General features: G+C 51.4%; 1 protein-coding gene across 2 annotated transcripts in view; it reads right to left on the bottom strand.

Moving 5' to 3' along the window:
• Window positions 1-13,390, bottom strand: part of LOC135819270 (NBAS subunit of NRZ tethering complex-like) — an 88,820-nt gene that overhangs the window by 11,341 nt on the left and 64,089 nt on the right. For both annotated transcript variants that reach the window (XR_010553885.1, XM_065332444.1), the window contains exons 58-62: window positions 8,832-8,947; window positions 7,427-7,519; window positions 6,942-7,052; window positions 1,004-1,149; window positions 95-197 (exon numbers count right to left, since the gene is read on the bottom strand). Coding sequence is in view for 1 of the 2 variants with exons in the window: in XM_065332444.1 (XP_065188516.1) it covers window positions 95-197; window positions 1,004-1,149; window positions 6,942-7,052; window positions 7,427-7,519; window positions 8,832-8,947 (569 nt within the window). In the remaining variant the exon portion in view is untranslated. The remainder of the gene's footprint in view (window positions 1-94; window positions 198-1,003; window positions 1,150-6,941; window positions 7,053-7,426; window positions 7,520-8,831; window positions 8,948-13,390) is intronic.

Raw genomic sequence — 13,390 nt, 5'->3', positions numbered from 1 at the left:
TGGCTGAGCATCTCAAGTATCGGGCATGGAGGAATTTTGCCGCTGAAAAACAAAGAGGTTCCTCACCATTCATTGTGATCGCACCAGCACATACCGTATCTATGTCCTTCAATTCGCTGATGGCGCTGTTTTGCAGAGAATCCAGGTGTGAGAGACAACGCTGCAAGTAGCGCACTGCCTCTTCATATGATGTTTCACTAAGAGAAAGAAAGAGAAGAGAGAGAGAGAGAGAGAGAGAGAGAGAGAGAGAGAGAGAGAGAGAGAGAGAGAGAGAGAGAGAGAGAGAGAGAGAGAGAGAGAGAGAGAGAGAGAGAGAGAGAGAGAGAGAGAGAGAGAGAGAGAGAGAGAGAGAGAGAGAGAGAGAGAGAGAGAGAGAGAGAGAGAGAGAGAGAGAGAGAGAGAGAGAGAGAGAGAGAGAGAGAGAGAGAGAGAGAGAGAGAGAGAGAGAGAGAGAGAGAGAGAGAGAGAGAGAGAGAGAGAGAGAGAGAGAGAGAGAGAGAGAGAGAGAGAGAGAGAGAGAGAGAGAGAAAGAGAGATAGATAGATAGATAGATAGATAGATAGATAGATCGATAGATAGACACAGAGAGAGAGAGAGTGGGTGAGTGAGTTTGGGTGCACGCATACAGGCAAGCATACAGACAAACGTGTATGTACACTAATATAAACAAACAAACACCCATACACAACTATACCTACATGCCTGTGTCCACACAGAGATGCAGAGCAGCACACACGCTTAGGATCTAGTGAGATTTCAAGCAAAGTGCTAGTAGTCAGCAATGCACACATTGGCAACAATCCACATAGCAGAACAATGGAGAGACAAGCACATCACAACAACACAAGACAAGACAAGCAAACACACACGCACTTTTTTAAAGAACACAAACCAAAAGAATTATATTTCAAACCAAACTGTACAGACCCACACAGCGGGCAAGACAAGAATCTTCTTCCAAACTATCGCAAATACTTGATGACGTGAGTCACTAGACCCTTACCCTTCTGCATCTGTCGTGGCTGCCGCACTGCTACCCACGGTCGAGCCACGTTTCTTCAGCTGACCGGGCTGAGATGGGTTAGCAAGCTGACGACAAAGCTTGGTGCAGCGACGGCAAATCTCCAGGCGAGCTTCAACTTGAACAAGCTGTGGATGCAAAACAACAAGGATAATCATTGATCAAGGCTCGTTTGCTGCTACGTCAAGTTTCATGCTCTCGCAATCATCAGTCAACATGAGGATGGGGTGCCGACCATGCCGGTATATATGCCAGGAGAGGGTGGGTCTTGTAGCGCTGTATGCTACAAGCTGTGGATACAAATAGTAGAGTACTGTTTAAATATCATCTGGCAGCCAAAGGTGAGGGAGATGTGGTAGTCCCACTGAACTATGGCTGATAGTTGCATGACTCTTGTTGTAATGTATGTTTTGTCTCTGTCATTGATGCGCTTTCAGTAATCTGCTGATACTCGTATGCTAGAAGCATCCTAGACCTACCTGCACTGTGTTCCTTCTGTACGCATTCGCCACATACTTGGCATGCCCTATCCCTAGCGCTGGGTAGTACCATGCAGTCTACCAGCGACGTAGGTCGCACGTGATACTTGTTGTAGTGCTTGTACATATGGACGGATCCTGGCGCAAGGTCGAGGAGATCAAGAGAGAGAGCCCGAGAATGGCGGCCAGATCCTGAGTGTCCTAATTTATTATCCCGAACCGTTTTCCTTGTATTTATTCTTATTGCCTGTATTGATTAATCCCATTGTTGGATTGAACCGTGTTGGCTGGTGTGAACTGAGTGACGAGTTGACTGAAACATTGGCGCAGTGAACAGGATTCTTTTCTTAGTAAGTCACTCGTTGAACTTGAAGTTTGTAGTTTCCACCACGCACGTGGGAAATGGCAGAAAAAGTAAAAGTCGGCGTCCGCCTTGACCTGGACCACGAGCTGGGAAACGACCATTTCCTTACTTGGCGTAGTCAGTTGGAGATTGGCTTTGCACTCCACGAAGTGAAGGATCAGGCGAAGCAGTATTTGGCAGCAGCTGCCAATTTAGGCGAGTCAGCAAGTCACTACTTATGGCAGAGCTACCCGACAGTGCCAACTACGGCAACTAATCCCTACAACGATCTTATCAAATTGTTCCAAGAATATTTCGGCTCGAAACAGAGCGCAGCGTCCCGGTTGGCGGAATTGTTTGCAGTCGAGCAACGTCCTGGGGAGACTGTACAGGCCTTTCGGCTGCGGGTGCAAAAAGACATGAGGGTTTGCAACCTGACCAGCACTCGTACTGCCGAGGAACTACTGGGAGTTGTGGGAGTCCACCTGTTTGCACGGGGGCTCAGCTCTGCCAGTGCCCGAAAGAGTGTCTTGGAGCACGATGCGCAGGACTTGAGCTCCGCCGCAGCCAAGGCGCAGGCAGTGGTATTAGCTGAAGAGGGTGCCAAAGAAGCACCAGTGCCAGAGGTCAGCTATGCAGCTACGCGTCAACCTGGACATGCACCATTGCCAGCATCAGGCTGTGGGTATTGTGGAGAGACGCACGCTCCAGGCAAGCCGAACTGCCCAGCAGCGCGTATGTTCTGTGCCCAGTGTGGGCGTAAGGGACATTTTGCATCGGTGTGCCGTGCCGGATCTGGTCGAGTGGACCGCAGTGCCCAGACCCAGTCGCAGAGCACGTCATCCAGGCAACACAACCGATCAGCACCAGCCGTTTCGTCACTCCGAACTGGTGCAGCATCACCAGCCGTACAGTCCGCCCAGCCACCAGAGGCCTATGAGACATTCGGGGTACAGGCAGGGAAGACCGGTTTCACTCTACCTCTGAGGCAGGTAACATTGGACTGCCGACACACCTTGTCGCTAAGAGTGGACTCTGCCAGCATGGTTTCCATCATCCCTAAGTCATTACTCCCATCGGGGTACGTCCTGTTACCGCCGCCATGCCCACTCCAGCCAGTGGGGACGCAACGCATAACAGCTGTGGGCGTGTTTGAGGGTAACCTGAGCTATCAGGGCCGCGAAACGACTGAGACTATCTTTGTAGTCGATGACGCACAATGCACTGTGCCAGCATTACTGGGAGAGCAGGCCTCCATCCGTTTAGGTCTTCTGGCATTGCCGATTTCAGCAGTTGAAATCCCAGCCTGTGCCGAGGGCCTAGCGTCACTCCCTGCTATGCGCGGCTCGATTACAATCGCTCTCGATCCGGATCACCCTCCGTCACAACAGTCATCTCGACGGGTAGCACCGGCACTGCTCACCTCGCTACGCCAACAACTAGATGCATGGCTAGAACAAGGAGTGGTCGAGATGGTGGAGGAAGTAACGGCTCAGGACTTTGTTTCGCCACTGGTAGCCACACCGAAACCCGACAAAACTATGCGCTGGTGCGTAGATTTACGACAAGTCAACGCAGCGGTAAGGCGACCGGGTGTGCAACTCCCAACAGCTGATGAGCTTCTATCTCAACTGTCAGGCGCACAGATGTTCTCGAAGCTTGACCTGAAGTCCGGGTATTCTCAGCTCGAGATCTCACCTGAATGTCGCCACGCCTTCGTGGTCGCCTCACCCTTGGGGTACTTCCGTTTCTGTCGTCTACCGTTCGGCGTGTCCAGCGGCCCTGAATTATTTCAACGTAAGATGGAGCAAATTCTGGCAGGATGTGAAGGGGTAGTCATCTACCTAGACGACATTCTGATTTATGCTCCATCATTGGAAGAGCATGATCGACGCAAGGCAGCAGTCCTGACGGCTCTCAAGGAGTACAATGTCACCCTGAATGACAAGAAGTGCGTCTTCCAGGTCTCAGAGCTGGAGTTTCTGGGATATCACGTCTCGGCGAAGGGCATTTCGCCAGGTCCATCGAAGGTTGAGTCACTCAGTCAGATGTCGGATCCCACCAATGTGGCCGAACTCCGAGCATTTCTGGGCTTAGCAACCTACGTGGCAAAGTTTATTCCTAACATTGCCTCGGTTGTCGCTCCGATGACAGCACTATTGTCTGGCGAGTGGAATTGGACATCGGCTTGCCACACCGCAGCTGAGAAGATACGCAGTCTGATTACTAGTGCACCTATTCTGGCGCTATTTGACCCAACGCTGCCGACCCGCATCGAAGTTGACGCGTCTGGCCATGGCCTTGGAGCAGTACTCCTACAGCAGTCGCAAACAGATGGTCAAGAGTGGCGACCTGTCTATTACGCAGGCAGAAAGTTGTCAGATGCAGAGTCACGCTATGCAACCATCGAGCGAGAGGCACTGGCGGTCGCGTGGGGCTCTAATCGTTTCCGCAGCTTCATCACCGGCATGCCTGTGACCATTATCACTGACCACAAGCCACTGGTTCACGTATTTATGCCGTCGTACAAGCTAGCCTCAGCTAGTCTCCGAGTACAGCGCCTGGTGTTGAAAGTGCAAGACTTGACCCTAACCGTGCAATATCGCCCCGGCAAGTTGAATCACATTGCTGACGCATTGTCCAGGCTGCCGGCTGAAGATGCTGACCCGAGTTTCCTTCTCGTCCATGCTGTCACCGTGGCAGACGGTGTTTCAGCACATCGCCAGTTGATTGCCAGAGAAACAGCGCGTGACTCCACTCTGTGCTCAGTGCGAGATGCGCTGCAATCGGGTAAATGGCCGTCGGCGACAGAGCTCGCCCCGTACCAAGCCCTTAGTCCGGAACTCAGCGTGTGGCCCTTTCCGAACTCATCGGACTTTCTCATTCTGAGAGGGGAAAGAGTGGTGATTCCAGCATCGGCAGCTCAACACGTACTGAACCTGGCTCACGAGGGACACCTTGGTCGAGACAGGACACTGGCTCAACTCAAGGAGACTGTGTGGTGGCCCGGTTGGAACACGGCAACTCGACATTTCCTAGCCAGCTGTACACCATGTTCGACAGAAGCAGCTATACGACCAGTACCGCTGAAACCACGCGACCTACCTCCACATGCCTGGCACACTGTCGCTATTGATGTGTTTTATTACCAGCAAAGCGCCTTCTTCAGCCTTCTGGACTTGTACAGTCGGTATCCAGCAGTTGTCCGCTTACCAGCTGAGAAGACCAGGGACATCATCAAGGCGCTGGAGCAGATCTTCACGCTGTTCGGCATGCCACGGCACGTCATCTCCGACAACGGTGCACAGTTCTGCAGCGACGAGTTCCGCAACCAGCTTGAATCGTGGGGCATCAGCCACGAACGCACTGTGCCTTACACACCACGTCAGAACCCTGTTGAGCGTCTCCACCGGACATTGAAGCAACATATGCGGAAATCCGGCATGCCACGAGCAGACGACGCTCTTCGTGTGGCGCTCAAAGCTGTTCGATCAGCTATCAACACCACTACCGGCAAACCGCCGGGAGATCTCCTACTACGAGGAGGTTATCGTACTCCACTCAGGCAGCTTCAGCCAGTAGATAACATGGCTACTGCCGAAGATGACGGCGAGATAGACGAGGAAGTGCGTGAACGCGATGCTCAGCACAAGGCAGCATCCAAGGTGACTTTCGACGCAGCTCACCAAGCAAAATCCCGCACTTTGGTGCCTGGACAAGCAGTGTTTGTCAAGCAACCCTCTGGCTCAACTGAGAAAGCTACCATCGTCACAGCAACACCACATGATGCAGTCATTACGACCGAAGAGGGAGTGACTTTCCGCCGTCATCTTGACCGTCTGCAAGTGGATCCGACGGAGGTAGTAGCAACAGCTACTCCGCTAGATTCCACAGTTCCATCAGCTCCCGGCAGTCCAACGGCCGCAACACCTAGTACTGTTCCGCCAGCTGCTGGCCGTCCGCAGCGTACGACTCGAAAGCCAAGTCGTTATCAGTAGACCGCTGGTCTTTTCTAAGAAGGGAGGAAATGTGGTAGTCCCACTGAACTATGGCTGATAGTTGCATGACTCTTGTTGTAATGTATGTTTTGTCTCTGTCATTGATGCGCTTTCAGTAATCTGCTGATACTCGTATGCTAGAAGCATCCTAGACCTACCTGCACTGTGTTCCTTCTGTACGCATTCGCCACATACTTGGCATGCCCTATCCCTAGCGCTGGGTAGTACCATGCAGTCTACCAGCGACGTAGGTCGCACGTGATACTTGTTGTAGTGCTTGTACATATGGACGGATCCTGGCGCAAGGTCGAGGAGATCAAGAGAGAGAGCCCGAGAATGGCGGCCAGATCCTGAGTGTCCTAATTTATTATCCCGAACCGTTTTCCTTGTATTTATTCTTATTGCCTGTATTGATTAATCCCATTGTTGGATTGAACCGTGTTGGCTGGTGTGAACTGAGTGACGAGTTGACTGAAACAGGAGACACCCCCCCCCCCCCTCCCCCCCTCCCCCCCTCCCCCCCCAACACCCACACGCTCGCGTTCGATTATGCACGCGAATCGATTCCTGAATCGATTCGCGCTATTCACATCGCCCCATGTGAATAGGGTGAATGGATTCCGAATCGATTCCAGGGCTCATGACATGAAAATCGAACGACTTGAATGCATGCGAGTGGATTCATGAATCGATTTAAGTGCATAATCGAACGCAGCTATTGTTCAGGCAATGATCTGCATCTATCTCTCATAGATGATAGCACGTAAATACACACGTGCCTGCGCGCACCCACCTGCACTGCATGCACCCACCCACCTGCACTGCATGCACCCACCCACCTGCACTGCATGCACCCACCTGCACTGCATGCACCCACCCACCTGCACTGCATGCACCCACCCACCTGCACACCACACACACACACCCCTTGATCATGCCCATTGCGTAGCAATGACAGCGTATTGTTATTTCCCAAGACACGCGCATGCATGCACGCACGGCCGCACACATGCACCCATGCGCACATACGTGAACACTTTCACACACACGCACATACACGCACCCCCCCCCCCCCCCCCACACACACACATTTTGGATACCTCATAAGCCTGCTGCGAGTACATCATAGACTGGCAGAACTGCAGGAGGTCGGCCGCCGACAGTTTAGAAACGTACTCTTGAGCGGCTTCATACCGATGCACCCAGTCCATCTGTTGGCAAACAAGACGGTGACAACAGGAACAAACATAAACCACTCAAGCCTCTTTGCGACCAACACCAAGTGACCAATGGTATTTGTTCTCAATAACAGGAGTTCTTCTTGTCCATATTGAATGCCCAGTGAATGCACAGTGATTGATCCAATAAAGTTATGATTAATTTATAAGAAGAAAAGAGCTGAAAGTAAAGTGGTACAGTGACACCGGAGATGTGAATTCTGTTCAGTTACAAGTCCATACGCTTATATGTGAGGGGTGCGCTTATATCCGGATAGAGGCCCGTGTGCTTATACACACGCGCGTGAATACGATATTCACCACTGCACACACACACACACACCTATTCTCTACTGCGTCACGCTTACACTGCTCTCGGCCGTCTTCTTCTTGCCCTCGCCGTCCCAGAAGAGTTTGATGCAGAAGGCAGCGAACACACGGCTGGCAGAGAGGAACCCATCCTAATGCATCATGTACACACATTGTATAGAACAGTGCACGCTGGTGTTAACACTATGGAGTACATGTAGATATAGAACAGTGCACGCTGGTGTTAACACTATGGAGTACATGTAGATATAGAACAGTGCACGCTGGTGTTAACACTATGGAGTACATGTAGATATAGAACAGTGCACGCTGGTGTTAACACTATGGAGTACATGTAGATATAGAACAGTGCACGCTGGTGTTAACACTATGGAGTACATGTAGATACTGTAACTCTAACAAATTTTCGGCCCATTCAAATTTCTGCCTCCCGGGGCTAAAACCCATTTCGGCCGCATCGAATTTTCGGCCTGTACTGCTGCCGCCTGTATACACTGTCACGCTGAACATTGTAAAACAAAATTTCGGCCGCAACAAATTTTCGGCCAAACCTGACCGGGCCGAAAATAAATATGCGTTGAATATTAATTTTGTTGACTCACAGTACACAGCTACCGGGAACACAGGGACGAGAAACCAGACTAGCACAATAAAATAACCACCTGCGTTCAGAGACCACTTATTTTTAGAGACCACACCTATCCCTTGACCATACAGTGGAACAGCCATGTTGGTTTCACCTCTACTCAACTCCTGCATGTATGGGTAACATGATGTCGGCCATGTTGGCTCCACTGCCCACATGACATGATCACTTTCTGCACAAATTTAGTCACATGACATGATCACTTTCTGCACAAATTTAGTCACATGACATGATCACTTTCTGCACAAATTTAGTCACATGACATGATCACTTTCTGCACAAATTTAGTCACATGACATGATCACTTTCTGCACAAATTTAGTCACATGACATGATCACTTTCTGCACAAATTTAGTCACATGACATGATCACTTTCTGCACAAATTTAGTCACATGACATGATCACTTTCTGCACAAATTTAGTCACATGACATGATCACTTTCTGCACAAATTTAGTCACATGACCAACTGATGTGAACATCACACTCTATACGCGTGTACAGCTGTGTGTGTGTAGCCATCACTTGACATTGGCAAACACAGCATAGATATCTTGCAAAAGAAGGATCCACGAGCAGGATTCGAACCCAGCACCCCTGTATTTCCGGAACAGTGCCCGATCGATTAGTCCACCTGGATCACATACACGCACACACACGCACGCACACACACGCACACGCACACACACGCACACACACGCGCACACACACACACACACACACACACACACACACACACACACACACGGCTCCATCTTGCCACAGTCAGAAGAGTGGTGCGACTTAGCCAACTCACCGCCACAGGCAACTTTGCCACCATCTTGGCAATGACGTGAACGTTGGATGCCATGACAACAGGGCGAATGGCATCCAGCGGTGACGACCCATACACTAACTGCTTGTAATCCAGCCCTGCAAACATATGCACACAGAACCACAAGCATCTCTTACATCCTCCGGTGGTGGTGGGTATTGAATGTGCAACAAACAGACACGGTACTGGCAGAAAAATAAACCACAGCGAAACAAAATTCCCAAAGTGGCATCAATTGGTCATGGTGAGCCGATTAGGCCCGAGGTGAGACAACGGGCTATTGGCCAGTACCCTGGCTACTGTCACATACATGCTACAAATTGCATTCAGTTACTAGCAATGGCAAGCAATGTGGCATGGTAGGCCTTGAGCAAAACGCACTTCAGTAACCCCACCATGTTTCGATACCCAGAAAGTAGTAAAGAGAACTTTGTCGATGCCATGCAAAAGTAGAACGATGGTCAAGCCAGGTCTGCTGCAAGTGTTGCTATGCAAGCATGCACAAACTCTGCACAAAGCGCTATGCATGCATGCTTGCACAGGCATTGCACAAAGTGCTATGCATGCATGCACAGGCTTTGCTCAGAGTGCTATGCTGCATGAACAGACTCTGTACAAATGTAGCGGATTCTCGGTCACATGACCTGATTTACTTCGGTTTCAATGAAATTCTCATAATTATTGGCTTCATGAAATTCTCCGGTCTCGCGGTCACACTTATATGTATTACGACCGCTTTACCGTATCAGCATGCGCCATTCACTTCCGCACCGTATTATCCTTTTTTGCATGCGTACTACAGCTGTGTACAACTAGATTCCAGTGCGCCGCTGGCCTTCCCTTTTGGTATAGTTGTACCGTACACCGTATTCAGCAGGTGAGCAGAATTCGCCGCTCCTTGCCTTTTGCCTTGCTTCCATTCTCTCTCTCTCGTGAGCCGAACAATTATGTTTTCTGTCCTCTCTGTAATCTACAAAGTAACATTAGTTATGACACCAGATTCAATCGTTCGAAGTTAGTTCTAAATTCACGAATCCAGACTTTTGTATAGAATTACGTAGCGCACTGCTACAATTGGTGACCCCGTCTAGTGTTCGATCACTCGCGATCGCTCAGTGGTCTGCACGCAGCATTGAATTTTAGTATTTTACGAGCACTAGTACAGTATGAATACCTCAAACTCCGGAGCTAGCACACCTATCCGCAGCGTAGGTCGTGGCCAACTGCTGTCCAGAATCACGGGCGCTGGAGCTTCCGCAGCAGGCGGTACAGCCCGCGACAGTGAGGTGGCCGCGGTCAGCTTGAACGTCAAGCTACCACCTTACTGGGCTGCTGACCCCCAGGTTTGGTTCGCACAGGTTGAATCCCTGTTTTCCACCCGTCGCATCACCAGCCAGGTGACCAAATATCAGTACGTGGTGGGATCACTGACACCAGAGTATGCGGCAGAGGTGCGTGACATCATCCTGGATCCTCCTGCTCAACAGCCGTACGACGCTCTCCGCGAGCGTCTCATTCACCGCACGCAGATGTCAGAACAGCAACGTTTGCGCCTGCTGCTTTCGGACGAGGAGCTGGGCGACAAGAAACCTACGCAGCTATTACGCAAGCTACAGCAGTTAGGGAGCATCTCATAAGTTCGCACTTTTTTTGTAAACGTAACGCATTTCGAATAGACTTTACCCCCCTACCTCCCCCCTCTATTTGAAAGTCTTATCGCACATTTTCCGTGTGGATCTAATACATGTACATGTATAATTATGTACTGTGCATGTCCATGCCATGCATGTCCATGCACATGTATGCACATGAATGTCAAAGTGAATGGCATACAGTACTGCATCTAAGTACTGAGTACAAGAAATGACATGTACACGCACATAAACAGAGTTCCCCCACAACCACTGTGTACTGTAAAAGCTGGCCAGGTACACAGTTTGATGATGCTGATGTGACACTTGACACCTCTGAGTAGCCTGTATGCATGCAGTGCAAGGCTGATCTCCAAACACAGGCACATACTGTGACATAGCTCTACACCTAAACACGCTCATTTTGCTGAAGCGATCTAGCACATGCACTGCATGCACAGTATCAAGAGTACATAACCCCCCAGAGTGTGCAACTCCCACATACCCTGTTGTCCCGACAGAATTTCAAGTTGACGTCATTATTTATGACGCAATGCTCCTTGCACCAGTGATTTACAACATGTGTACGGGTGTCAACGCATCACACGTTTTTCTTTGCAATAATTTGTACAGGATCGATCAGCTTCGGTCAACCACAGGTTCCGGATTCGTCTGATAATCCGTGTACAGTGCGCATTGCATCATCAAAATGACGTCAACTTGAAATTCTGTCGGGACAGCACCCATAGTGGAGTTGCACACTCTGGGGGGTTATGTACTCTTGACAGTATGTACACATCCAGGAAATGTGCGAACTGTCATTTTTCTATTCGAAAAGGGCGTTACCCCCCTACCCCCGTTTCGAAATGCGTTACGTTTAGAAAAAAAATGCGAACTTATGAGATGCTCCCTTAGTAGGTGAGAACGCCATGCCCGAAAAACTTTTGCGAGAGCTGTTTGTCAGCCGGTTGCCTCGATCGGCCAAGTCAATAGTAGCATCCTGCCCTGCATCACTGCCGCTGCAGGATCTGGCAGAAATGGCTGACAGAATAGTGGAGGCAGCTGGTCCCAGTGCGGCAGTACATGCAGTTCGCAACACTGGCGAGTCAGAGACAATGGCTGCCATTGCAGCTCTCCGGGACCAAGTTGCCGCCCTGACGACTACTGTAACCGAGCTGAAACAGCAGCACGGCCGCCCTCGCTTCCGCGGCCAACCCCGCAGTCGCTCGGTCTCACCGCATAGCAGTGGTTCATGCCATTTTCACCGCAAGTTTGGTGTGCAAGCCCGGTGGTGTGAAGCCCCGTGCTCCTGGTCGTCGGGAAATGCCCCGGCCAGCCAGTAGCGGCTCCTGTGTCTGGCCCACCTACCTCCCGCCGCCTCTATGTCCGTGACGTCACCAGCGGAACCCGTTTCCTAGTGGATACCGGTGCTGACGTCAGCCTGCTGCCAGCCACTTCTGAACACCGCCGCCACGTCGATCCGACTGGTCAGTGTCAGCTCCGTGCTGCTAATGGCTCTGCTATTCCGGCTTTCGGGCAGAGGTGTTTGACCCTTGACCTTGGTCTTAGACGAACATTCCCTTGGATATTTGTCGTTGCTGACGTGAAGGAGCCGATCCTGGGGGCTGATTTCCTCCATCGGTTCAGTCTCCAAGTCGACCTTCATGGACGCACCATCCGTGACAACTCCACTGACCTCCAGGTCAATTGCATTCCTGCCGCAACCGCATCGCTCAGCTGCTCCTTGGTTTCCGCCCCGGTGGCCACAGCACCAGCATTCACCGACCTGCTTGCCGAGTTCTCAAGCCTCACCAAACCATGCTGTTATGACCTGCCGGTCAAGCACTCGGTGGAGCACCATATTGTGACTACCGGCCCGGCACTGCATGCCCGCACTCGTCGGCTGGCTCCAAACCGCCTGGCAACGGCCAGAGCTGAGTTCCAGCATATGCTGTCCCTGGGCATCATTCGGCCATCCTCCTCGCCCTGGTCCAGCCCTCTCCACATGGTTCCTAAACCCAATGGAGACTGGAGGCCATGTGGAGACTACCGACTCCTGAATAAAGTCACCGAACCGGATCGGTATCCGATTCCTCATATTCAGGATTTCACCAGCAGTCTCCATGGTGCTACAGTGTTTTCGAAACTGGATCTGGTCAGAGCGTATCACCAGATACCAGTAACCCCGGCCGACATTCCCAAGACTGCCATCACGACTCCGTTCGGGTTATTTGAGTTCATCAGGATGCCCTTCGGTCTCCGGAACGCGGCACAGTCATTCCAGCGGTTTATCGATTCAGTATTGCATGGCCTGGATTTCTGCTACGTCTACCTCGATGACCTCCTAATCGCCAGCTCCGACCACGCTACGAACCTGCAACATCTGCGCCTGGTGTTTGAGCGCCTGCAGCAGCATGGTTTGGTGATCAACCCCGCTAAGTGCGTTTTCGGCCAGCCGTCCCTGACGTTTCTGGGCCATCTGGTTAACGCCCAGGGCATCAGCCCGCTACCGGCAAGAGTCGACGGCGTGGCTCAGTACTCCCTTCCAACATCTCGCCGCCAGCTTCGCGAGTTTCTGGGCATGGTCAACTTTTACCGGCGCTTTATTCCCCAGGCATCCGACATCCTCCAACCACTGACGGATCTGCTTGGTGGACCTCAGCGTCCGAAGAACTGTCCCCTGAAACTTGGCACTGCCGCTGTCACGGCATTCCATGCTGCCAAGGACGCGCTTGCTGCAGCAACGCTGCTCATCCACCCCATCCCGGATGCACCCCTCCAGCTCGTTGTGGATGCATCAGATGTCGGAGTGGGCGGGGCCCTTCAACAGCTTGTTGATGGGGCATGGCAGCCGCTCGCTTTCTTTTCCAAACGAATGCAACCAGCTCAGAGCCGCTACAGTACGTTCGG

This window comes from Sycon ciliatum, chromosome 6 (assembly GCF_964019385.1).
Source record: "Sycon ciliatum chromosome 6, ocSycCili1.1, whole genome shotgun sequence".
Lineage (NCBI taxonomy): Eukaryota > Metazoa > Porifera > Calcarea > Leucosolenida > Sycettidae > Sycon > Sycon ciliatum.
Note: the sequence above shows the minus strand (reverse complement) of the source record. Positions and strands in the feature narration are given on the sequence as shown.